We start from the raw sequence: 25,485 nt of genomic DNA, 5'->3' as shown, positions 1-25,485 counted from the left end.
CTCATGTAAAAGTCAGAAGAGCAGAAAAGGGAGAACTTTAGAGGAGGGAACGAGAAAATGCGGTAACTGAGAGAAGAACATGCTGCTTGAGGAAGAAAAGCTATAAGCTGACAATCACATATTTCAAGCGTTAACACAAGCAACATGTCACGGCCACCAGGAAGAAAGCAGGACAGCCAGAAAATAGTAAGATATTTTTGTGATGTGCAACTGAAATTGTGCATGGAGTAAAAATAAGTTATTATTGTATTGATGTGTTTTGTGCAGACGTGTTTCTGAATAGCTTGAAAGTACAGAAAGGACAGGGATGAGTCTGCCAGTATTAGAACAGAGGTGCTGGCAGCATTTATATCTACAGTGGGACTCTCTGGTGGACTGCCAACAAGCTGCCAGCTATTAATATGTGGCATTAAAAAAAAAAAAAAAAAGGCAAACCCATAGGACTTGGAGTCTGATTTTGAGCAGTAATGCTAAGATTTGCTTTAGAAACATTCATATCTCTCCAGCTACCTGGAGATATGACATGAAATTATTTTCAGACAGTCCTTCAGTATGAATCCTGAAGGCAAAACTCTTATTTTGGAGAAAAGAAGCAATGCCAGCCTCGTCTCTAGCACATGAACAATTACAGGAAGAGTTGGTTCATCTGGGGCTGCAGCATACCTGGCACCTGCTGTGTGCCCCATAGATAGCAGACCATGTCTTCTTTTGGGTTTGTGTTGCATGAGCAGCGATCCTTCTTCATCCTCCTAATGTGACAGTTTATCATGCACAAGGAGTGCACTGTCACAGGATCTCAACATGTGGCTTTAAGGCTGAAATCTGAATCTTGAAAAAACAATGGCAAAACTGTACCCCTTGTCTTTAAATGTTGGCTTTGACCATTGATCATTTAGCACAGAATTACATCAATTAGAAGTTATGTAGACTTCCTTTTTTTTTTTTTTTTTTTTTTTTCTTCATCTTAATATTGTCCTAAAGCTCAGGCAGTTATTTTAAGCATGCAAAATTTTTTCCCAGGAGGACTTCTTTAGCTGAATGGTCATAAAAAGGAGTATTTTGTGCCATTAAAGATATCAATTATCGTTCTTCTTGTTCTCTGCAAATGGTATTTAAAATATGAAAAATTCAGATAGCAAAATTCAGTGTGGAGGACCCTTTTCTTTTAACCATTTGTTCTGAAACCTATGTTTTAATCTTACTACTTAGCATCTTCTCCGGGAAAATGGATGTTTTGCTCTGTTTTAAATCACCTGCAACATGAAGTGAGTCACCTCATCCTGTATGATACCATTTCTTTATGCTTCAAAATTCCTTTCAGTGAGAACTAGTTATCACAGTGGCATAGGGCATTAGCCACAGTGTTTCTAAAAGTAAGGATTCTCTCATCAACAAACACAGTTTTGTCTCAGCCAATACGTTTTGCAAAGGTCTGGATAACAAAGTCAGTTTTAATAGCAATAAATAATTAGTTCAAAAGTCAGCAGGATTAGTGAAAACTCCTTTTGTATGTAGCTTCAGGACTATATACACTCTCTTAACAAAGGTCACAGCACCCTCCACAGTTCTGGTCCCCCACTGAGATGTCTTCAGTCACCAACACCATTCTGCAGTCACATGCTCCTACCCACATTGTTTTTCTCATATGACATTCATATGATGCTCATCTCTTTTCTCTTCCCCATTATACCTTCAGTTCTCTTCTCCATCCCCATCTTAGTGACGGCAACTGTACCATCATCTATCCTGTTATCTCCAGAGCCACCGATTTCCATAGTATGTAATGATTATTCATGTGTGTACACCTCCATGAGACATGGTTGAGACTATATAGTGAAGTCAGTAACTTTTAGGAAAAGCCTGATAGAAGGACAGTGGGATCATGTAAACCTCACGTCCTTAAGTGATCTGACTCTAAGCTCAGATTCTTGATGTTCCAGGTCAGGAAGCAGCGTGAGGGTGAACAAAGACGGACAGAGGTTGCTGTTAGATGGGACAGTGATAGTGGCAGTTGACAGAAGCAGAGGTAGTAGACAGGGCTTGCACAAGGGACTGTGCTGTGCTCAGTGCTGGAATCGGGAGAAGGGTGGTGTACCCCACTGGAGGTGGTGAGTCCTGGGACCCCCTGCCAGCCATCCTTCTGTTCTTGCCACCATGAAACCATCGTATTTGCCAAGGGTGAGCTGGTACAGTGAGTTCTCCAGATCAGGATTTCTACACCTTCGATTGCATTCACAATGTATCCCCACATTGAAAATGACTGACCTAAATGTCTTATGGATTTATTATAACATATCGCATAAGGTGAGGTACACTTGCTTTTGCTACATATGAGGCAATCACTTAAGAAATCCTATGTGCTAAAGGAGCGTGTGTTCTGGAAAAAATTATTCTCATGGAGAACTTCAGTGTTCACAGTCATTACACACGGCTAATACTAAGTTTATTCAGAATCTCTATTTTTGTTGAAAATTTCTAACTGTATAGGAATAATTTACCATAAATACAAAAGAGCAATATAGAAGTAAGGCCACAGTGGTTTAAAAAAAGCAATAGTACTATGTTAGAATGGAAAATGTTTGCATCCAAAAGTATAATTATGACACACCTGTATATATATAACAAGCTGAAGAGAGATTAAGTTGTCAGTAAGGAAAAGAGAATGTAAGTAATTGTAGAAAACTAATAGCAAAAACAAAGTGAATGTATAACTGGGCACTTAACTGCATTTTTTACTTTATCGTTAGTTCTGAAACTCTAAACAGGCTTAGGAAACACAGAATCACAGAATCACAGAATTGAAGGGGTTGGAAGGGACCTCGAAAGATCATCGGGTCCAATCTCCCTGCCAAAGCAGTTTCCTTAGAGCAGGCTGCCCAGGTAGGCATCCAGACAGGCCTTGAATATCTCCAGAGAAGGAGACTCCACAACCTCCCTGTTCCAGTGCTCAGTCACCCTCACCGTGAGGAAATTCTTTTGCATGCTGGTGTGGAACTTCCTGTGATCCATTCTGTGGACATTGCCCCTTGTCCTGTCCCCACAAACCCCTGAAAAGAGGTTGGCCAAATCCCTCTGTCTCCCACACTTCAGGTATTTGTAAACATTAATAAGATCCCCTCTCAGTCTTCTTTTCTCCAGGCTGAACAGACCCAGGTCTTTCAGCCTTTCTTCATAGGGAAGATGCTCCAGGCCCCGTATCATCTTTGTGGCCCTCCGCTGGACTCTTTCCAGGAGATCCCTGTCTTTTTTGTACCAGGGAGCCCAGAACTGGACACAGTACTCCAGGTGAGGCCTGACCAGGGCAGAGTAGGGGGGGAGGATCACCTGCCTTGACCTGCTGGCCACGCTCCTTTTAATGCACACCAGGATCCCATTGGCCCTCTTGGCCACAAGGGCACACTGCTGGCTCATGGTCAACCTGTCGTCCACCACGACCCCCGACACATGAACACGAAGTTTCTAAGACTGAAGTCTGCTCAGAAGCAGAGGTCTAAGTGCTTAGAGAGCTGTAGTGTCAAAGAAAGAGTGAGTTTTGATATGAGTTGGGGGCAATGGAGAACTTCGAGAAGGCTCTAATACAATGTAGCTATTTCTGAAAATGGAAAATTTGGTCTCCACTGAAAAAGAAATATAAGAATATAATATAATTAAAGTTAACTTACCTTAATTTATGGAAAAAAATATCGTGTCAAATAAATAGTTTCTTTCTCCAACACATTGAAGAGTGGTCAATAATGCAACTATGTTATTATATTTTGCTTAGGTTTCTCTAAGGCATTTGTCTTGTTACAACACAGATTTTTGTTGAGACTAGAACAATGCAGAACCTGTACAACATCCACTTGCTGCATTAAGAACTTGTTAATGAGAAATTGGCAAAGTGTGCAATGCTATTGTAAACAGGAGTTATCACCCTGGAGAGTTTCAGATATCGTTCCATGCTACTTAACATTTTGAACAGTGACATTAAAATGGAAAAATTTATTAAACTCCAAGCTGTTGATGCAATGGGGGCAGGAAAAGGTCTTTCCACCAAGCCATTCTTCCTGTTCTATGTTTTCATTGGCATTTACTATTATTTTTCCACAGACTATAAACAAAAAGCACCTCCAGCCTGCCCACATGCCACAGGCCTGTAGCACTTCCTTGAATTAATTCCTGTCCAAGAATTTAATGAGTGCCAACCTAATCTCTTAGGCCTAAAGGCCAGCTGCTACTCCTGCTAAATACAATCAGTTCTGCAGTGCCATGGAGGTGATCTGGCAGGATCCTTCCCTAGGGGAAGGAGGGAAAGAAGTTTCCCAATATAAGGACATAAAACTAATAGAGAGTGTCCAAAGGAGGGCTACAGATATGGTAAAAGGTATAGAGGACAAGACATATGAGAAGTGGTTGAGGTCCGTTGTTTTGCTCAGCCCAGAGCAGAGCAGGCTGAGGGGAGGCCTAATGGAAATGTCAATGGGACTGATTCTTTTTTGTTTTGCTCATTGTTATTCTTTACACTTGTGCTGAATTATAGAGTTTTTTCATTATTCTGTGCTAATAATTTTTAATCTTTTTTTTGTTTATTTGTTTGTTTGGGGCGGGGGGGGGCGCAGCTGATGATCTGAATCAGATCAATCATACCTTTGTGAAAGAATTGGAATTTCACTGTATATACTGTTGTTCCTATTATAAAGGGACTAATAGCTCATTGCATCATTTATTCTTTTTGCAATTAAATGCTTATCATTAATTTTGGGTAGCATTTTACAGCATTTATCAATTCAGCATTCATATGTGCTGTTATACACAAGAATGTATCTAATGAAAGTAGCTGTATCCCAACAAATGGTATTTCTTACAAGCAAAAATCCCTGTACAGAAACTAAAGTGATGATCAAGTCAGGCTCTGTCACTTAAATCATGGATTTCAGTGATTACATGTCAAGGATAGCAGCTTCTTTATTAATGTAAATTTTTTTTTTTTTTTTTACTTTTAATACAGTAGCAACTCAACACCATGAAAACATTTAATTATAATTTATTTCAATTTCTATCTTTTTCTGGCAGAGCAGAGAACTTTTTGTGCTCACGTATGGGGCTTTGGTAGCCCAGCTATGTAAGGATTATGAAAAAGATGAAGATGTCAACACCTGTTTAGATAGAATGTAAGTACTACATTAAATATCCAGCTTCGTTGATAATGCTATTTGTCTACCTGTATATTACCTTTTGTATTTGTCTCTTAAATTTATGACTTCCAGCACTGTCAAGGATTACAGAGAGCATGGGGGTAAGACTTGATATTCTGTCAACAGAAATAACATTAATTTGTGAATTATGATGAGCAATTAACCTTTGAATTCTCAGAAGAAAGGTGTCAGGATTGTTTTGATTGTTTACCCTTGTTCCTTGTTAATCCTTTGTTGAGCTAGTTAATAATATAGATTTCTAAATGTCATCTCCTATTTTCATACACTCATTTTCAACTTCCATGTAAACTCTCCTCTTCTATTCTTTCATATCTATGTTATTTCAATCTCCTCAAGCTTTTTACTTCTCACAGGTGTTTCCTAGGTATAACATGCATTTGTGTGCCTACTGTCCATGTGGCCTTCCCAGGGCTTCCACTCATCTAGCAGCACTGTGGTTTTGTGACTTGGATACTAAGAAGTAATCACACAACCAGGCTCCTTCTGTAGTCAACAACCTTCCTTAAGGGTGCAATTCAGGTGTTTCACTTGGGCACTTTCAATTGGCCTCTGACCATGGATTTGTTTTCCCCAACTAAGGGCCAATGGGCCTCTTACCTTTAAAAAGACCATACAGCAATGAGTGACATAGCACAAATGGTCAATGAGAAACTGTTTTTTTTATACAGATAACCACTTTGGAAAATGAAGATCCTGTGTGGGAACATGCCATCTTTACTGAGATTCCTAGGCATTATCACAGGAGAAATAGTATCACAGAAAATCAGTAAGAAATTTTGAACTAGTTAACAAGAAGGTATAATAAGATGCTACTCAGAAGAGAAGGGCTCATGTTTTCAGGCAAAACAGACATGCCAAAGATTTACAACAATCGTACTAGACAGAATACCTAAACACTTTACTCTTAATCTGAAAACTTGCAAATAAGTTATAGTCCAATAGCTATTGATGGAAGCGAGTAAAAATCATTGATTTGAAAAATAATTTATTCACAACTAAAAAGGGACAACATCCCTCAATTTTTTATTTGATATTAATACCTCTTTCAGCTCTGATGAAAATAATGAAAAAAAAAAAAGAACAACAAAAGTAGGCTTATATCTGATGCTATGGTAGCAATTAGGAAAGGGCAGTTTTGGAAAATGTGGAGACATTTTGCTCTTTGTGGTTTTGTTCTTATAGCTCTTTCTATAAGATCTTTTTGTTTTTCTCAATAAAGAAAAAGACTCGATAAAATATTGACAGTTTTCATTGAAACAATATGATCAGCTTATTTCTGTGATGATAAAAGCAGCCCATCTTGAGGAAGAAACAGATTAGCAGACCTGTGACAGATGGGAAAGGTATTCTGATCTCTCTAGATATGTATATACATACATAATCTGTTGTGAGATGGGTGTTTTTCACTATATAGTTGCCAAGTAGCAGCTTGCCAATTTATCATTGTTTTGACTTTGCAAATCTAAGGCATAAAAATTGAAAAGGATCTTGTGCATCACTAATGCATACCTTGCTAACTGCTGATGACATTTACCAGCATTATTGATATTGATACTTAGGCAATAAATAAATATTTCATCATTTTCTGATGCATGAGATTCTACAGCTTCAAACCTCATACTGCCAAAAACACTTTCTGTCTTGTCATCACATTGAACATCAGATCACTTTTTGGCTTCTTGTCAAAGATGTGGTACAAAATCACTAAGAAACTCCATTGACTGCTGCCTTCCTTGTAAAGGTTTTGAGGCCTCTGCCAAACAGGCAGAAACTAAGAATATCCATGCATATGGACATGAAAGATTCCTTAAAAACATTTCAGAGTTGGTTCACATTCTTTCATAACGTTTCTGTCCATCTCATAAACTTTCATTTTTATTTCAAAAAATAAAAAATAAAATGCTTGGAGCAATACAGGCATAGATATTGTGCATACTGTGTTGTTACTGACCCTTGTTTTTATGTGAGAGCTAGAAATAAGTACTTGTTTAATGAAAATTTTCATTAACTTTCGTTCTTTTTTACTTCATTTCTCTGAATTTGTAGTGTTTTAAATACGAATAAAGGTGGTGGTACACTGAAACTGTATGTTAATTGGCAACTTCTGGATTTGTTCTGCAACTGTTAGATGGAGGGAGATAACATTAGAGAAAAGGTAAAGAAGGAATTGTGGAGGAAAAGCAAAGAAGGAGGTGAAAGGATAAGAGGATAAAGTGAAGGAGATAAGGTGTGTATCCCTTTCTTGTGAGTTTGCCTGACTCCAGAACTCTGCAGTGAGGGTGCCCAGGATTTGCTGAAGTCCATGCCAACCCAGAGATGAGTGCTGTGATTTGAAGGAGCAGTTGCCTTGCTCTCCTTGGTGTGAGATGAACTCTGGGGATCACATAAGAAAGGAGAAAATCCTGTCCTGTGTAGTCCTATCCTGTTTTTAGTGACAAAACAGTATTAATTTGCATTCATTTGTGTATTATTTGTATGGTTTTATATATTATACTCATATATCTGCTATCTCATATTTATTCATATATGTAAATATAAATATATGCATGTGTATATAGTCATCATTCTTATGATGCTTGCAGGGAATATCATGCTTAAAGGAGTATGGTTCATTATATGACTACATGAACTACATGTACTGCTACTGTGCTGCAAAACGTGGTAGAAATAAGAATCTAGACCACAAAAATCTGATGTCCTCAAAACCATTCATTCAGAAACATGCAGGTGGTTTGCTGAGAAAGCACAAGAGACAGGTTTGGGAGATGGTAGGTGCAAAAAAAATCCTCTTTTTGAATGTTAACATTCTTTGTTTTCCCCTTAGGGGATACGCCATTGGCATAAGGCTGATTGATGATTTTTTAGCTCGTTCAGCTGTGAAACGTTGTCGCAGTTATTCTGAAACCGCAGACATGATCGCACAGGTAAATAAGATTTACATTCTCTAGAGCTTTGTCACTTTCAATGGTCTTAGCTCTTCCCTCCTCCATCAGTTTGTTCCAAAACAGTTATCTACATTTCTTGCTATATCATGATTGTCTTGACAACAACATCAAAAAAGACTGTTCTCCACAACCACACCCATGGTTCCCTTGTGTGAAATACAGCCTTTTCCATATTTACAATCTCACATCAACCAGTAGCACATACAGGTTCTCCTTGAGAGGAAATATCAGTTCCTAAAACACCAAAACATAGCATAAAAATGTGATGCTTAATGAGATGAGAATCTTGCAGTTGGTTTTGATAAACCCACAATGGCAAGTTTAACATAAAGAATCATCAGAAACACAGAACTGGTTCACATGGGTAATAGTTTTATATCTGAGTTGAGGACACAGACAACAAAGTGAGAGCTGTGAAAGGGTGCTGACCCCTAATCTAAACTGACCTTAAAGTCATTTAACTTCAAATTTAAGTCATTTAACTTCAAATTAAAGTCATAACTTCAAATTATTCATTAAATAACTTCAGATGATTATTATCCCTCTTTTTTTTTTTTTTTTCTTTTCTTTTCTAGGAACATAAATGGCTTAAGTATCTCATACAGATTCTTAAAATTTGATATTCTTATTCCTGCCATCAGAACTCTCTTCAGCATTTCCATATTATCTCAGATATTTTTTAAGCTTAGAAAGGTGATACTAGGAAGAAGCTGCAAAAGTAAGACTCAGCAATGGAAGAGAAGAAACTTAAGAAAGGAAAATGAGAAACATTTCTCTCACTTTCCACCAATCTAACAATAAAAGAAAAAATAATAATTGTGGGTACTTCCTCCCTTTTTGATGGATAAATTCCTTTTGAGTAGTCTTTCACAATACTGCCAGTCAGTAAAGATCTAGGAGAAAAATTAGTAGCAATAATGAAGTTTCTAAAGACATAGCTTTGACCCCAGTGGCAAGTCTATGGGAAACTTGAAGAGAAATCCATAGGAAGTCTAGCTCTTCTAGACTGCAGACACACTGTAAAGGAGGTGGTAGTTTGTGGATATGAAGTTGGCTCAGACTGATACCCACTCAGATCATTGTGAATGATTCATTTTGTCCTTAACGATTTTCATCTATGAAATGTTGTCAGTGAAGATATGCCTGAGCTTTCCCAATGGTAAAAATTAACCACACTTTATAACAAAGAACTGTTTGCTAAGTGGTCATTTGCTTTAAGTGGAGAGATCAGGGAAACAGTTAATACACCAGAGATTTGTTTACAGGGGCTTGTTTTGGAAGACAAAAGTATGTCTGGCATGCTTTTTGAGAATTACTTAAGAATTACCAGCAGCATCAGCTAAATATGATGTTGACTACAGAGCTGGGAAACACCAGGCTGTTTGTACAGTCTATACAGTATAGACACCAGCCTGTCAATACTAAGGCAGCAGTGCGTGCTAGTAGCACAGGAGTATCGTATGTCTAAGTGATTCTTGATGGTACCAGGTAAGGTGTGATCCTGCTCATATTCGTCACACCATTTCAGAAATACCTAAGTTATGTCTGACTGACGTGGTAGGACAGAAAGTAGTATTATCATTCCAAAAATACTTGTCGTAGGGGAACTGATGGCTGTCATAGAAATAAAGGGCCTCTTTGCATTTCCTGTTGCAAGTATAGCTATAAAGTAATTCACTGCACATGCACACATGCAAAAGACACACACACGCCATAATCTGCCAAAGTTTAAAGCAGAAGCAAGTTACATTACAAAAAGCTTGCCATATTCAGCTAGCTCATGAGAGAGTAGAAACTACATTTTGTCCTGAAGCAAAGTGTGCTTTGGAGTCTCAAATCAGAATAACGTATAACAAAGCCTGTCCTTAGCAGGAGCTGGTCCAGGGTGGAGGATCCACTGATGGTACTGAGGTCAGCTGAATGAAAAACATGAGGGAAGCAGCATTTCAATCACTGTATTAAAACATGCTGTCTCATTAGAAGAGTGATACCAGGCTGCAAAATCACCTTGTTGTTCTATTTCATGTTCTTCTTCGGGTGGTGTATGTTCTTTGTTTTCTCCTCATTTTCATATATATGCCAGATTTCTGTTTTGCTGAGTCTTGCATTTCCTTGTGGTTTCCTTATATACAGTTGCTGTAGTATAGCTGAACCATCATTGTCCAGTACAGGAAATTCAACAACAAAATACAATGAGAAGTTAACCATCAAAGTAAGGAAAAAGATACCATTTCCTTTTTGCTACAGGTTGTACATCAAAATACACTTAATGAGAGAAATCATATTACTCAGAATGATTGGAACAAAATTTAAAACAGAAAGTCTCTTGAAAATTCTGTTTTCAGCAAACTAAAAAAGGAGTTCTGTGGAAGTATATTCTTTCTGAGACAAAATATATGGAAAATATTTTCACGTTTCTTTGCCAAGCATTTGTGAAGTAGTCTTCAAGCGCATTTTTCTGATGCACATGCCTATGAAATATAAGCAAAATGACCCAGGGAGTAACTGCAAATACACTGTTGAAGTTGCTGGTTCAAAATTACACAACTTTTTACATGACCTCTTTAACTCTTCAGTAGCTGTGTTCTCAACAAGGAAAAAAAATGTTTAAATACTTCATTGCACTAACTCTTAAATAGAAATCTGTTTGAAGGTGACTGTGTAGAGTAAGACCGGTTAAAAGGTTAAAATAATTAAGACAGTTAAGCAGTTAAAGTAGTTAAAGCTAACCATCTTGTACACATAGCTGTTATCCTGCAGTCCTTTGGAAAGCAAAGACGAAGTCTGCAAGGTCATGCTGTGGGTGTTTGCTGGAGAATGTTTCTGTGTAAATGGAAAGAGATGAAGCAAAGGAAAAAGCATACAGTGAGGAGTATAAAGCCAGCTTGCTATCTGAGAAATAAATAGTGGAGGAAAGCTGTACCTAAGGCAGTCATTTTCTGTGATCCAGTGACTCAGACTGCAGAGCCTGGGATTTACTGCTAGTTTATATGGGACTGAAGGAGGGCCAACATCGTTTGGTGATGAGCCAGAGCCCTTCTACACTGAGTTCCCATGGTGCCCGCTGACTCTGTGTGTTGATGCTGTGACTTTGCATGGTTGCAGCTGGGACAGAATGAAAAAAGGCAAAACAGGCCATGTAAAAACAGGCTTTCTGCTAACTGGCAAATTGGTGTAAGAGAATGGAAACCATCTGAGAACAAAGCTCAGCTGAAGAAATATCATCCAACACTGGATTCAGAGTTTGGGTCGGGGTATAACTGAGGACTACTTTTCATAGAATCTGAGAATTATATGAAACAAGGGTGATAATTTTACACTATAAACCTGCAAAAATCAAGGTTTTACTTCAGTCCCTCCTCAAAAGATTCCAAGCATCACCAATCTGATTCAAAAAACAAACAAACAAACAAACAAAAAACCCTCAAGGTTTATATCTAATCTTAGATCTTCTAGGATTCTAGACCTAGAAGCTTTCATAGCACAATGCCACCATGCCCCAGGAGGGGTTTGTGTGATACAGATCGCAGCAGCCGGATAATACCCATGAAAGTCAGACAGAAGATGACAGAGTTCACAAAGCTGGTAAATGTTGTTTTACAGATCTCACCAGTGAGAGGGAAATGCAGATTGCTGTGCTAAGTGGTAAGCAGTAAACTGAAACATGAAATGCTGCACTGTAAAGAGTAAAGGAAAGTTTGTGAGTACATGGGATCAAGAATACATGACAAGGCCTTTGAATTATTTTATTCTTCCCAAACACTGACTGTAGAAAAGTACTAAGAATGAAAAGTATGCCAGCAAAAAAGTTATTTTGGCTGCCCACCCACTTCTAAGTAGATGAAGTAACCCTCCTTGATTAATCTTCTTGTTATATCATCTGATTTTATAGTTTTATTTTTTTAACAGCGTCAGTTACTTTGCACCATTACTTGTATATACAGCATTTTGTAGAGTTGTATATACTACTGGGAACTCTTCACTATGGGGACTGATAAGTTAGGGGATTCCCAACTGTTTCAGTAGTTGTAGAATGCATCTGATCACCATCAAAATGTCACCGAATTTTAGTCTTGCTGCTGGAGAAACACAGGCCGCTGGATGAGAATCTGAAAAAGGGCAGTCTCACATTTTTATTTGTTGAGTGCAGAGATTTCTTGTTTGACGTTAAGCAACACATAATCTCATAGAATAGCATGACACATTTTCAAAAGAAAGACAGCTGTGCTTTTTTGCTTTTTATGGGTTCATTTTAATGGCTGGCTATGTATGTGTCTAAACAGATATTCTTTTTTATTCCATTTCATAAAAATAGCAATGAGGCAAATTTATGGATGCAAGTTTCAAAATGGTTCATTCGTTTTAATTCCCCCTTTTTTTGGAGTCCCAAAGAAAGATTGAAAGGCCTTTGTTTTACCCTCAGAGAAGCTGTACATCGTAGTTTTAAAGGAATTTCTCTCCAGTTATAGCCTGGTTTCCAAAAAACAATTTCATTTCTTATCTATTCAATGAATAATTTATATATGCACTTAAATTACTTATGAGAGTGAGACCTTTTAACAATTTGCACTTTATAGCTTTTCAATGTTGCCTTAATTTGGTCCTCTATTGCACTGCAAGCCGGCTACTGGCTTTGCATAGTTTCCTTGCAAGTTCTCTTTTACACCGGAAATTTTAACAATAGGATTTTGAAAGATTCATCATAACATAATGCAAAACACAGCTGAAATTAAATCAAAAGCACATGATGGCCTAGCACATTTAACCAGTTACTGTCTCGTAACAAAGATCTGGAGTTTGATAGAGGGGCAGATGTGTACTGTAGTAGGAGAGTTAAAAGTACTTAATGGAGAAAACTGGTTTCTCACTGAGGGGAAGAAATAAGTAAACTGAGGTAAAGAACATGGAGTAGAACTGAACAGACATTTCCTGCTTATTTGTTCACTCATATTTGATCGGCATCAGAGTTAATGCAAAATCTATGTTTCCTAAGATAAAATGTTGATTCTGCTTTTTTTTTTTTTTCTTTTTTTTTTGATCACTTTGTTTTGGATCGTGTTGAAAATGAGCTGCTGTGGTAGCTACTGAACTTTAATTCAGAGACAATGTTGATACAAAACAGCTTTTATAATAGCTGCTTGAGGGACAGAGTTAAATTTGCCAAAATCAGATTCTAGCTGAAAAAATAGGGTCAAGCTGGGTTTTATTTTTGTCTGTTTTGATAGAAGTATTCCAGGAACCGCATGGCAATTGCATTAAATCACAGACATTTTGGAAAGACAACACAGTTAGAATAACACAGCCCTGGGAACAAGCATCAGCAAGGGGCTGAGGCGCCTATGAGGCACATACTGCAGCAGTCAGCATTCAGCAGCTGCTCTTTGAGGTAGAGACCAGGCTGTGAGGCACAGGGAAAAGGGGGTACAGGAGAAACAGCTCCCTGCTGCTGGCTGGCCAGAAATGCCAGCTTTGTTTCATGCCACGGGGCTGGTAAGTACAGCCTGTCCCCCAGCAGCCCAGGCTGGAGGACTGGTAGTTTCAACCAGCACCTCCTGGTGCTCTCAACACCAGTCATCTGTGAGCATGCAGCAAGGTAAGGGGGAGAAGAAGAGAGTAGACCTCAGTTTTGCCATTCCATGGGAAATAAGAAGGCCAGGCTGGGAAACACTCCCACTTCATATGTTTCTGACTACTCAGATGCAGAGCTTTGAGCACTCTCCTGAAGAAGAAAAGGTTGCCTAAGCCAGAGGGGGGACCCTTCAGTCCTCCTACCTTTTCTTCTTCTGCCACATACACTTTCACCTTTGTGTCCCAGGACAGTGAAGTCCTCATCCTTACATCAGCCCACTTGTTCCCCATACCTACTGATGATCTCTTTAACCTACATAGTGTCCTCCCTTTTGCATCCCAAGTTGCTTTGGTTTTCTGTGGTACCAGGGAGGAGGGAGGTGTACAGATAAGGCAAGGGAAGTGAAGCAGTAGCCCTGGCTTTTCTTTCAGTAGGTGTGGGGTAGAAACCTGCATGGATTGAAGGGGGTTAGTCTTTCCTTTTAAACTGCATGTGATAAACATTCTCATCTTCTGCATCAATGCTTAATAAAATGTATCCAAATGGCTGAGCCTCTGGGGTCAACCTGGAGCCTCTTTCTGTGTTTTGGCCAATTTGCCACAGAACACAACTATAGCTCTTGGAGCTTGGGCAGAACCTAGAGCCTCCTCCTTCATTGACTGGCTACTTACTGTCGACATTCTCTGTACAAGACCTGTGCTGGAAACCAGACAAAAGCACTTGTGTTCCTGCCTGGGAGTCATGGAGTTGTAGAGATGCACGTTTAAATGGATGAGGCAGTGTGGAGATGGCAGTGCCATATACCCAGCACTGCAGGTAGTAGCTCCCTCTGGGAAACCACTGAAAAACACTCTCACTTTTAGTGGGAATTAATTTGGGAATTGCATTTTATTATTTTAATAAACATTCTGGCAAGTAGAAAACTGATTATATGAATGTCAGAAGAAAATAGGTAAAGAGAATAAATCAAAGGAAATGTGAAGTTGTTACACAAACAAGGATTAGGTTGTAAACATTTTTCTGAGTGAGATTAGAAGATCCATGACATGGGCTTTTACGAACAGCATCCTTCCAGTCTGTTGTAATCACACAGTCCATTATGCTCAGAGCTTCCCACATGCTTTGGCCATTTGCTACCATGAACTTAGCAAAGTGAATGACCACCTGCAGGTCTGACTTACTGGTGTCAGACGTGCCTGCTGTTGGGACTTTTATGTTGGCAGTGTTGCCTCTTTGCTTTCAGGTACAGCAGGTACATTTAGGCATACAACACGGTCCAAGTCTGCTGCAAAGTGGGGCAGCCGGGATAAAAAGAAATATAACATTTGCTCAAAGACCACAAAATCTAAGCGCACAAAAAAAAATCTAAGCAGATAGTGAAAACAGCTCTTGGATTTTGTATTTTTAAAAAGTAATGGTCTGTAAATGCAGATAGTTGTGGTGTTGTTAGTTAGCTGCTTTTTTTTTTTTTTTTTTTTTTTTTTTTTTTTTTTTTTTCTGAAGGAGCTAAGAGAGTATGAGAAGAGCCAGGCAAAGTATGTTGGTTTGTTGATAAGAGCTCGATTCAACCTGTGCAAAAATATGATTCTTTGCAGACTCAGGGAGATTGGCAGTAAAATGCTGCATAAAAGCCTACCCAGTCAACCTGGGGAAAGAAACTTGGCAGAAGCTTTGTGCCTCTTTTACATAGAGTTTGCAAAGGCTCAGGCAACCTGTGTGAGAGCCACATGGTGAACCCCATGTGCAAGAGCTGAAGCACAGGGCTGCGAGGCGAGAGGCCTTTATCAGAAGTAGGGGCTGTGCTGCCACCCCACCTGCCTGGCCTGCCAGCTCCTCCGCTCCAGACATGTTTACATTCCCTAAGACACTAAAAAAAATGAAAACCATCCCTCTGCAAAAATATTTTCTTGTCTTAAAATGTGGAGTTTTCTTCCAGGGCCTCTGTTGTACGCTGGCTGCAGGCCTGGTACAAGCAATGCCAGGCAGCTCTATGGCCAGCATCTGGAATATGCTCCAGGCAGGAGCTTTGTACCAGTACGATGGGAAGCCTCCCAGGTTCTCCGTGGGAGAAGATAACGCCAAGTAGTCTCTAGAGACAAAATATCACTGGTGCATTTTAATTATCGTAACAAAGCTTAGGCAGCTACTCTAGTTCTGTTTGAAAATACCATTATTATTATTATTATTATTATTATTATTATTATTATTATTAACAAAGACATAGAAATGTCAAACTATTTGGGAATCTCAAGTTCTTGGTACCCAACACTTTGACTGTAAGATTCGTCCAAGAAATTACCTGGCACCTCATTGTCAAGTGAGGTTGCTCCTCCATGTCTCAGAAAGGTATCTCAGGGACAAGAAGGCCAGAGCTGAACAATGAGGCCATCCATGGTATTTTAGGTGCAACAGGAGATCAAAGACATTGGGATGCATTGAGTGACCAAGTGCCTTGGTGCCACATAAAAAAAAAAAAAAAAAAAAATTGCTGTACCTGAAAGTGCCCTGGAAGGAATACCTTTACTTTCTAGGGACTATCAGAAAGCCACACATCTTCTATTATTTTATACACACATTTTGAATTGTATTACTTTATGACAGTCTTTTGATTTACATAGGACAAGTGTGCTATAAGGCCTTTTACATAGGATATTGATTAAACCCTCCCACAAGTCACTATTCAATCCTTTTTACTCTTGGCTTTTGTTCTGGAGCTGGTAACATTAGCAGAGCATGAGCCTTAAGTGCCAGTGAGGACTACAGTCTTTTCACTGTTGTGCAGAAGTAATTTTAAAAAGACATAAATATAAAACTGGGAGGGAAAGTGATCAAGAAGAAAGAGACCATTGTGAAAAAATATAGATTAAATCAGCTGGAAGTATGCCATATTAGCAAGATATAAAAAGGCTGAAAATATATATGTGATCTATGGTATTTCCCTTCTGTCTACAAAGTCTAGTGTTGTCTCTCTTTCCTCATTGATTTCTTTCTCGCCTTCTTCAACTAGCCTGTGAATTGTGCTGTAATGCTGTTTGCTACTGCTGAAAGAATAGATCTGGGAAGCATCTTCCCATGCCTGAAAAGCTGGCAGGGGAATAACCTCTGGTTTCTTGTTCTCAAAAAAGCACTTCAGGTTTCGCTCACTCAGCTTGGTGGCATACAGCTGGAAAGTCTGCTCCAGTTGCTCCTTCTCCTTCTCGGCATACACCCTCCAGAACATCAGCTGGAGGTGGCTGACTTTTGACTGGCAGCTGGCATAGCAAGTGGTTAGCAGGGAGAGAACGGCCATAGTCACTATCACACACCAGCCTAAAATCTGGGGGAAAAAAAAGAACAGGTGTCAGGTTAAAGAGGCCCAAGTGAAAATGCTATTTAAATCAAGTGTCCAACAGTGACTGCTGTTTGTACAGAGGGCCTGCTGCTCCTCTAGGGGACCTACCCCAGACATCACTTCCCAGTTTTCATTTGGTGCCTGCCATTAGTCTTAATGGGCCTTCCACATCTGGACCAAAGGGAGGCAGAAGAAGTCAGGGCCAAGGCTTCTCCATATTGTCTATTTTGATGTCACTTTCTCAGGAAAGTGAAAAACAGTTGTTCTTCAGGTTCCACAAATAGTTGGCTTATACTAGAGACTGTCTAGCCACAGAGACAGGCTTTGTCTCAGTTTTCAAATGATCCTATTTATCAGGGAGTGTAGTGATAGGACAAGGAGTAATGGCTTTAAACTAAAAGAGAGGAGATTTAGATATAAGGAAGAAATTTTTCACTCAGAGGGTGATGAGACCCTGGCACAGGCTGCCCAGAGAAGCTGTGGATGCCCCATCCCTGGAGGTGTTCAAGGCCAGGCTGGATGGGGCTTTGGGCAACCTGGTCTAGTGGGAGGTGTCCCTGCCCATGGCAGGGGGTTGGAACTGGATGGTCTTTAAGGTCCCTTCCAGCCCAAACCATTCTGTGATTCTGTAATGAAAGGAACTTGAGTAATAACTGCTGAAGAGACCAGAGCAAATGCAATGGCAGGTTCAGGAACAGAGGATCTCAAATCAGACTTCAACCACAACACCACCATGCACAAAGAAAAATCCAAGAGAAGTCTAACTGATCAGTCAAATAATGTTATGGCTGTATAGTGTAACTGTAAACAGATTGGACCTGAGAGCAGAAGTAGTGTCTTGACAATTTAAAGATGATTTGATGAGAATTTATTGAAAAAATCTAATGGTCCAGCACGTAGTATATTGGAATTGCTCACTGAATTCTGTCACATAGAGGGAAAAGTGCACAAGTCGAATAAGATGTCATGATCACTAGTTGGTATAAGGGTTTCTATCTCCTGAAAGCATCACATAGAATTACCCAGTAAGAATTAGCATTAAGACACAGTTCTGAATTGTGATTAATTACATGGGTAAGTAATTTTTATCTCAGATTAATCAGCCTTTTATACTGTGACCATTTTAGATGTGTTTTGTTTTCAGACTTCCTTTTCATTAAAACAAAACAAAACCCTGTTTTAACATAAATTAGCTAATGGGAATATAAAAGTCTTAAATTTAAAAAGCTTCTCCCGCCCCCTTCCCCCTCCCCCCCCCCCAATTATTTAACTAGGAGATTCACTGAAATCTAACCTATTCCTCTGAACATTTTTTGACATTAATAAATCAGCCCTTTGTAGAGGAAAATCTTTTTTTATGCCAAAACTCTTTTAAAATCTTCCTCTTGCCCAGTACTGTGAGAATGCTGGGAGGAGAGGGTAAGAGGAAAAAGAAATAGTGTGCACATCAACAGATCTGTCTTGGTACTGAAACAGAGCCCAACTCGTCTTCACACTGATTAGAAATAGTTCCTCTGTTTTCAGAGATCCCTCAAGGTTTTTTCAGCATCTCCCAAGTTTTTGTTTGAGCAAATTCTGGTAGGAATATTTTAAAAGGAAGAGTTACTTCCAGGATTAGAGCAAGGGCTGAGAGTAGAAAAAATGTGCTAGCAATTGTTTTTGTAGGATGTTCTTCTTTAAGGAGAGCAGAGGTATGAATGTACGCCGAGTACCGCTGGTCTAGCCAACAGCTTTACTCACCTACTCCACTGCAATGTGGACATAAAAAAATGAAATGAAATAATTTTTTTTTTTCAAATGGAGGAACAAATTCCAGTGTGGAACGGATCTTTTAGGTTTCAGAAACCCATATGAATTAGAACTGATTTCCCATGCACTGTCTCTATGGGGAGTGGCAGCCTGCCTCATGTGAACACTTGCAGTGATGTTGGAAAAATAATGGCCAGTAAAAGTCTGTGTTTAGCTGATGGGATTATAGAAAGTTTCCCCAGGGAAATATGTGAAACCAGGAAGCCTAACAAACAATTGTTTTTAGGGACTGTTATGGAAGAATGGCTTCATGTACTTTCATTTTCTGGTCACTTTGTACTAACTGATGATATCTGTGGGTATTTGAGATATTGCTCTTTTTAGCAGCTTTTCACTCTTTTGCAGCTTGGAGAATGAACCTATGTATTCCCATGCTATTCCCACTCTGAGCCTTTGCTCTTTCTATTTCTTTCTTCATTATTTCCTTCTTCACTATTTCCTATACATAAAACTTTAAGTCTTAGAACTATTTGTTACTTCTTTCTAAATCTCTCAATTAAATTGCCCTGCCTGCACTGCAGTCTTTGTCTGCATTCCAGTCCTATTTGCCTGAGGACTTGAAAATAAAACCAGGTCTTGGGTAGGAAACAGTTCCAGATGGACACAATTGTCTGGCAAAAACTTGCTGGCTCCACAGAATGTTTCTTCTTCCTGCGCTTTGCTGACAATCATCTCTCCATCATTTTCTGTAGCACTTTTTCTTTTCTTTTTTTCCTATGTTTTGATTTGATTTTTTTTTTTGTCTTAAAATTTACTTACATTACAATGCAACGAACAGAACTGTTACACAAATATAGTAGAATGTTATCATGTTATCTTAGCCTTGCATATTTTGGTTTTATTTTAGTGTTTCTTCCTTCCTTCTTCCAAGCAGGACAAAAGCATGCTCTCTTCTGGCATCATAAACTTGAGAAATGCAAATAGAAACAAGTTAAAGAAATAATGCATCATAAATCTGATTTTCCAGTATTTTCCCACTGCTAATGATGCAACATTTCTTTACAGTGTCCATAATCGTATCAAAAAAAAAAAAAAAAAAAAAAGGAAACTGTGGTATGGATTTTTAGTTGAACAGACCCCTCTGGGTGACATCTGTTAATCTGGCTTCCTAAACAACCCAATAATGTTTTTCTCTTCAGAGCTCTCTTCTTTCAGAAAGATAGCTTTAAGTTACCTGGCCTTACTGATCCTGACTTCGGTGGGACCCCCCAGGAAACACGTCATGGCTCAAACTGAACAAGAAGATTGATTATTGTATTTGGCAGGGCTGCATCATGCCAAAATGTGGTTTATGTGGAACCAACAGTTGTATTTTAGCACCTTCCACAACTGAATCACAGAAGTACAAACTCTGCAGTCCTCTTATTTGTTTTTCTTACCTGTGACTGTGCCTGAAGAGTTAGCTTGAGTTCCTCGCTCTCCGAAAAGGGCATGGTGCTTTTGCCACAGGCCACCTTGTGCAGCTCCTCAAAGCACTTCACAGATTTGTTGCGGCAAATGGAATCTAAGTAGGCAGGATTTCTCAAGCCACTCATGGCACATTCATAAAAAGTCCCATTGAGCAAAGCCACAGAAAGCCACATCACTGGGGCTACCAGAGCATTTAAAGTGATCTGTCCAAAGATGTAGAAGAAATGACAGATATTCCCTTTGGGAAATATTTTTCTGGGGTTCACCCAGCAGCCTGTGAAGAGCTTCCAGGTCTTGCTGTTCAAGAAATATCCAATGATCAGCAAAACAAAAGCTGGGGAGAAGAGAAATACTAAACCATACCTGAAGTTTTCATTGCTGCAGGGACATCTGAAAGCAACAAGAGAAAATACACGTTCACTTCCCAGCGTCAGCAGAGCCATAAAACTGTAACCAATAGCAGTTCTCCGGTTTATAAAGAATTTCAGGATTGTTTGGAAACCATCCATGTCCGATGATACTCCCTGAAGAGGTAAAAATCAAAACACTTGTATCTTCAGCTGTAGGAGTCTGTAGCTGTGTGTTACGGGAGGGCTCTTCAAGGGAAGCACAGCCTGCTGCCAGCCTGGCTGCTTCAGCGCTGTCTAGATCCTGTAATGATGTCACCGTCTGTACAAATGCACTCACATTGGACCCCTCCATGAGCAGGGCAGAGGAAAAGCACACAATGCCCTGTTATCAAATACATTTGCAGTCTCGGCAGTCTTATTCTTTCTTTACATTTTTTTTTTTTTTTTTTTGGCTGTAAAAAGAGAGCAGAGTAAATGCACACACTCACCAGTTCCAGGAGTTCCTGAGCTGTGATTATCAAAGTTGCCAGCAATGTAGGGAAGGACCTAATATGGAGCTAATGGTCCCAGGGGAGCGTGACGCCACTGAAAGCACAAGTTATAACAATAAAACTGGTTTGTATGGGGCTGTAAGCAGAGGAACATCAAGGACAGAATAAGCAGCCTTACACTGTACTTCTCTGGAGTAACACACAGCTCCAGATTTCTGTCTCTGGTTCCAGTGGAGTGCAGAAGAGAAATCTAGTTTAATCTCAAGCCTGTCTGCCCCTTAGCCCTATGTACCTCAAACAAAGCTAGTCTGCAGGATGGTGCATCCTATAGTTTATTCTCTAGTTTGCACCCAGTAGATTCAAACTGTAGAGTTTCATAGAATCATAGGACGGCTTGGGTTGGAAGGGACCTTAAAGACCATCCCGTTCCAACCCCCCGCCATGGGCAGGGCCACCTCCCACCAGACCAGGTTGCCCAAAGCCCCATCCAGCCTGGCCTTGAACACTTCTAGGGATGGGGCATCCACAACTTCTCTGGGCAACCTGTGCCAGGGCCTCACCACCCTCTGAGTAAAGAATTTCCTCCTAACCTCTAATCTAAATCACCCCTCTTTTAGTTTAAAACCATTCCCCCTTTTCCTATCATTGTCTGCCTGAGCAAAAAGATGCTCTCCATCTTTTTTATGTCGCCTTTAAGTATTGAAAAGCTGCAATGACTTGATCCTGAAGCCTTCTCTTCTCCAGCCTGAATATAGCCATCTCTCTCAGCCTGTCTTTGTAGGAGAGGTGCTCCTGCCCTCTGATCAACTTAATAGCCGTCCTCTGCACCTGCTTTAACAGCCCCACATCCTTCTTGTGCTGGGGGCCCCAGACCTGGATGCAGCACTCCAAGTGGGGCCTCACAAGGGCAGAGTAGAGGAGGACAATCCCTTCCTTCGACCTGCTGGCCACTCCTGCGTTGATGCAGCCCAGGATGTAGTTGGCCTTCTGGGCTGCAAGCACACGCTGCTGATTCATGTCAAGCTTTTTGTCCACCGGAAGCCCCAAGTCCTTCTCTGCAGGGCTGCTCTCAAAGAGTTCCTCCCCCATTCTGCACTCTTGTCTGGGATTGCCCTGACCCAGGTGCAGCACCTTGCAGCTAGACTTATTGAACCTCATTAGGTTCACATGGGCCCACTTCTCAAGCTTGTCCAGGTCCCTTAGGATGGCATCCCTTCCTCCTGGTGTATTGACTGCACCACTCAGCTTGTTTTCCTCCTTTTGCAGGTTGCTTTCAAGATGTACCTTGGGGTCACCCCCAGCGTGAGCTGCAGTAGCGCTGCAGGTAATGAATTCTCCTTAATCCTTGACAAAAACCCATTGGTGGACTTTGTGGAGGAGCTGCCAGCGGAGCGAGCATCACTTTGCTATTGCAACCTTCTCTGTGGGGTGATTCGAGGTGCCTTGGAAATGGTAAGGAAGTGCACATCTATTTTCTCTCTTCTTTGGTAATGAGCAGGGACACAACACCACGAAAGCAACACCACTTGTTCAGATAACTGAAATAACCTTAGTAGTGTTCAGCCTCTCTCTCAGATTAAATGTCTATATTGGCATAGAAAGGGCCAGGCTGATCCTGGATGCGAAGAAGCACGCAGCTTGACTCACTGAGCTCTGTCTCAGCTGCGCTCCTTTGGTGGCTGACGGAGCTGGGGAGTCAGCTAACACAAAGTGGCAAGAGCCAAGGGGTCATGCTGCACTTCTCATTTGATCCTTGGTCCTATATCATTTTCCTGCATAGGCGTTACCAGTAATAGCCATCCCTCTTTCTTTCCAAATGTATGAAAACAAAGCATATTCAGGTCACAGCAACACAACTGCAGATCAGGTGAAAGAAAGAACCAAGTAATGTTAAAACCCAAACATCAGAAGTGTATTAGATGGCATTCCAAATTTAATATCTCAAAAATGTAAGTTCTCAGAACAAAGCAAAACACTGGCATGATGATTAACACATTATTCAAATTCCAGTGTACATAACCTTCCTTTTTATTAACTTAGTTTGGAAAGATATTTTTAAAATTCTAGAAAGCTGTTTCTTATGAAGCCTGTGAAAGAGGGTCCTCTTGTGGTGAGAGATAAGAAGATCGTTACACTGGAGGAAAAAAAAAAAAAAAAGGAGTATTTCTTTGCTTAACTGATCAAACCTGCTTCTTTCTAGGTTCACTTAGCAGCAGAAGTGACCTTCCTGCAGGACAGGCTGAAGGGTGATGCCGTGACAGAAATAGGAATTACATTTTTAAGGAAGGCTGAAGACAGAAAGCACAGAAGAAATAAATGAAAGGAATATTGGGAGAAACCTTTGCTAAGTGATGTTTTGCACCTTTTGTTTCTGAAGACAATGTATAGGGTAGAAATGTTTCCTTGAGTCAGCTGCACCACTCAGATGTTGGAAGGGTGAAGAGAGCTGGGAAGCAAACACAAGGGCAGAGCAGGGGGAGAGCAATCTTACTTATCATGACACAGGTATTGATGCTAAAGATCAAAGCGGCCTTGCCCTTTCTTCTCACATAACCATGCTCTTGAGCTCACTGGAAGTTTTACCTCATTATTTAGTGCATGCCTGATACAAAATATTCAATTGGACAGCCTGCTGTTTTCAGCTAAACATGACCATCTATTTCCATCTTGTTTGTTGGTGATTAAAAGCATGGCTGGTAAGAGATGCTTTATTTCCCTGTCTGATTGGGGTTCAGAATAATAAATCCTTTTGCTGTGACTACCATATGCGGTTTCTCACTGTGAAATGTATGCTTAGGTATGTGATGATTTGCCACTCACGGTTCTTTACACGAGGAATCCTTCCGCCTCTGATACCCAACAGACATGCAATTTGTCTGGTGTGGGATGTGGTGTGTTAGGGCTGTTTCCTCTGGGCTGGGGTGCCTTGTGTGTTCATCAGGCAATCATGGCAGTGCTGGTGTTGCTCCAAACTTTAGCTTTTGTGCCATTCCCACACTGGCCAGCTCTACAGGAGCACTGATCCTCTGACCACGCTGAAAAAAAGCATAGCATATTTAATATATAACCACTGTGGATCTGTACTTCAGCTAAGGAAACTTCAATAAAATGTCAGTGATTGCCATACAACCAACTTGCTGGTCAGTGTGTGCGTTCTTACACGACCTTTGTCAAAATCTTCCTCTTGGCAGTGGACTTCCGTTATCACAACATGACAGAATTAGAGAAACACCAGTCTCACAGGCACTTGGGTTACAGGAAAGGTTTAATGCTGTCTGGTGTTAGGAAAGAAATCTGGGTATAGGTGGGAGAAAAGCCCAGGTCCCAAATCCTCATGCAGTGCCCTACCCACCGAGCCAGCTCACCGTAGACCTTTAAGAGATCAATTTTACGCAGAGTAAAAATTAAGCTTTTCATTACTCAGCCTTGGGCTCAGCCCAGTGTGCGGTAATTACTACAAATAACAAGTTACAGCATGTAACAACACATTAAAATGCTCAACAAGTTCTCCAATTGCTTTATGTAAAAATGGATCTTAAAGTTAGCATGGAGTTTGCCTGTTTTCACTGCCTGTACAGGAGCCCTCAGCAGGTTTTTGCTGGTTGTGCCCAAGCTCTTTGTGATGGACACTTGGCAACTCTGTCTCCCCACAAAGAGGTGCTTTCCAAGGCAATGGCCATTTTTCCTCTCTCTAGCAACATCCTGCCAACAGAATATTCTCCGTTTGTCATTATCTGCAGAGTGAATAGCCTGTGCCATCCTTCTTCTGTGGGATACTATTCTCTTAAAACGTCTGTTGCATTAGACTTTCACACAGGTGCACACCCCTTCCTTCCATGCCAAACATTTGTGGTGCTACTTGGTGTAGGACTCCAAAGCTGCTGCTTTCTATATTTCAGAATAAACAGCCCAATAAAACCTTTTCTGTTATTTAGACTTGATAAGATTTGGAAGATACATTTCCACAGTGCAAATGAACATATAGCAGAAATGCCTGAGCCAGTCAAGCCAGCGCAGACCTGAGATTGAGCCTGGAGATAACATGATACTGCCAGACTGGACTGGGTGCCAATTCATACTCATTTCACCTCATTCTGGTGAAATCAGGCATCTGGTCCTGCAGCATTTCCTCCTCTTGGCTCCCCACTGCCTTCCCTTGTACTGGGTAGGCATGCTTGATGTAAACACATTGTTCTGCTTTGTTTTTTGCATTTTCGTCCCACACTGAATCACCTTGTCTATTGTATTCCAAAGAATCACAGAATCACAGAATTGTAGGGGTTGGAAGGGACCTCAAGTGATCATCGGGTCCAACCCCCCTGCCAAAGCAGGTTCCTTAGAGCAGGTTGCCCAGGTAGGCGTCCAGACGGGCCTTGAATATCTCC

General features: G+C 40.3%; 2 protein-coding genes across 2 annotated transcripts; one reads left to right on the top strand and one right to left on the bottom strand.

Moving 5' to 3' along the window:
- The first annotated feature begins 12 nt into the window (after positions 1-12).
- Positions 13-24,190, top strand: TRAPPC3L (trafficking protein particle complex subunit 3L). The gene is made up of 5 exons (XM_040553311.1): positions 13-186; positions 5,053-5,150; positions 8,020-8,119; positions 22,367-22,552; positions 23,301-24,190. Exons 1-5 carry the CDS (start codon positions 145-147, stop codon positions 23,418-23,420), a joined length of 546 nt encoding a protein of 181 aa, XP_040409245.1. The 5' UTR covers positions 13-144; the 3' UTR covers positions 23,421-24,190.
- Positions 12,875-21,153, bottom strand: CALHM5 (calcium homeostasis modulator family member 5). The gene is made up of 2 exons (XM_040553310.1): positions 20,229-21,153; positions 12,875-17,025 (listed from the first exon to the last, which is right to left on the bottom strand). Exons 1-2 carry the CDS (start codon positions 20,766-20,768, stop codon positions 16,636-16,638), a joined length of 930 nt encoding a protein of 309 aa, XP_040409244.1. The 5' UTR covers positions 20,769-21,153; the 3' UTR covers positions 12,875-16,635.
- Positions 24,191-25,485: the final 1,295 nt, after the last annotated feature.

This window comes from Cygnus olor, chromosome 3 (genome assembly GCF_009769625.2).
Source record: "Cygnus olor isolate bCygOlo1 chromosome 3, bCygOlo1.pri.v2, whole genome shotgun sequence".
NCBI lineage: Eukaryota > Metazoa > Chordata > Aves > Anseriformes > Anatidae > Cygnus > Cygnus olor.
Note: the sequence above shows the minus strand (reverse complement) of the source record. Positions and strands in the feature narration are given on the sequence as shown.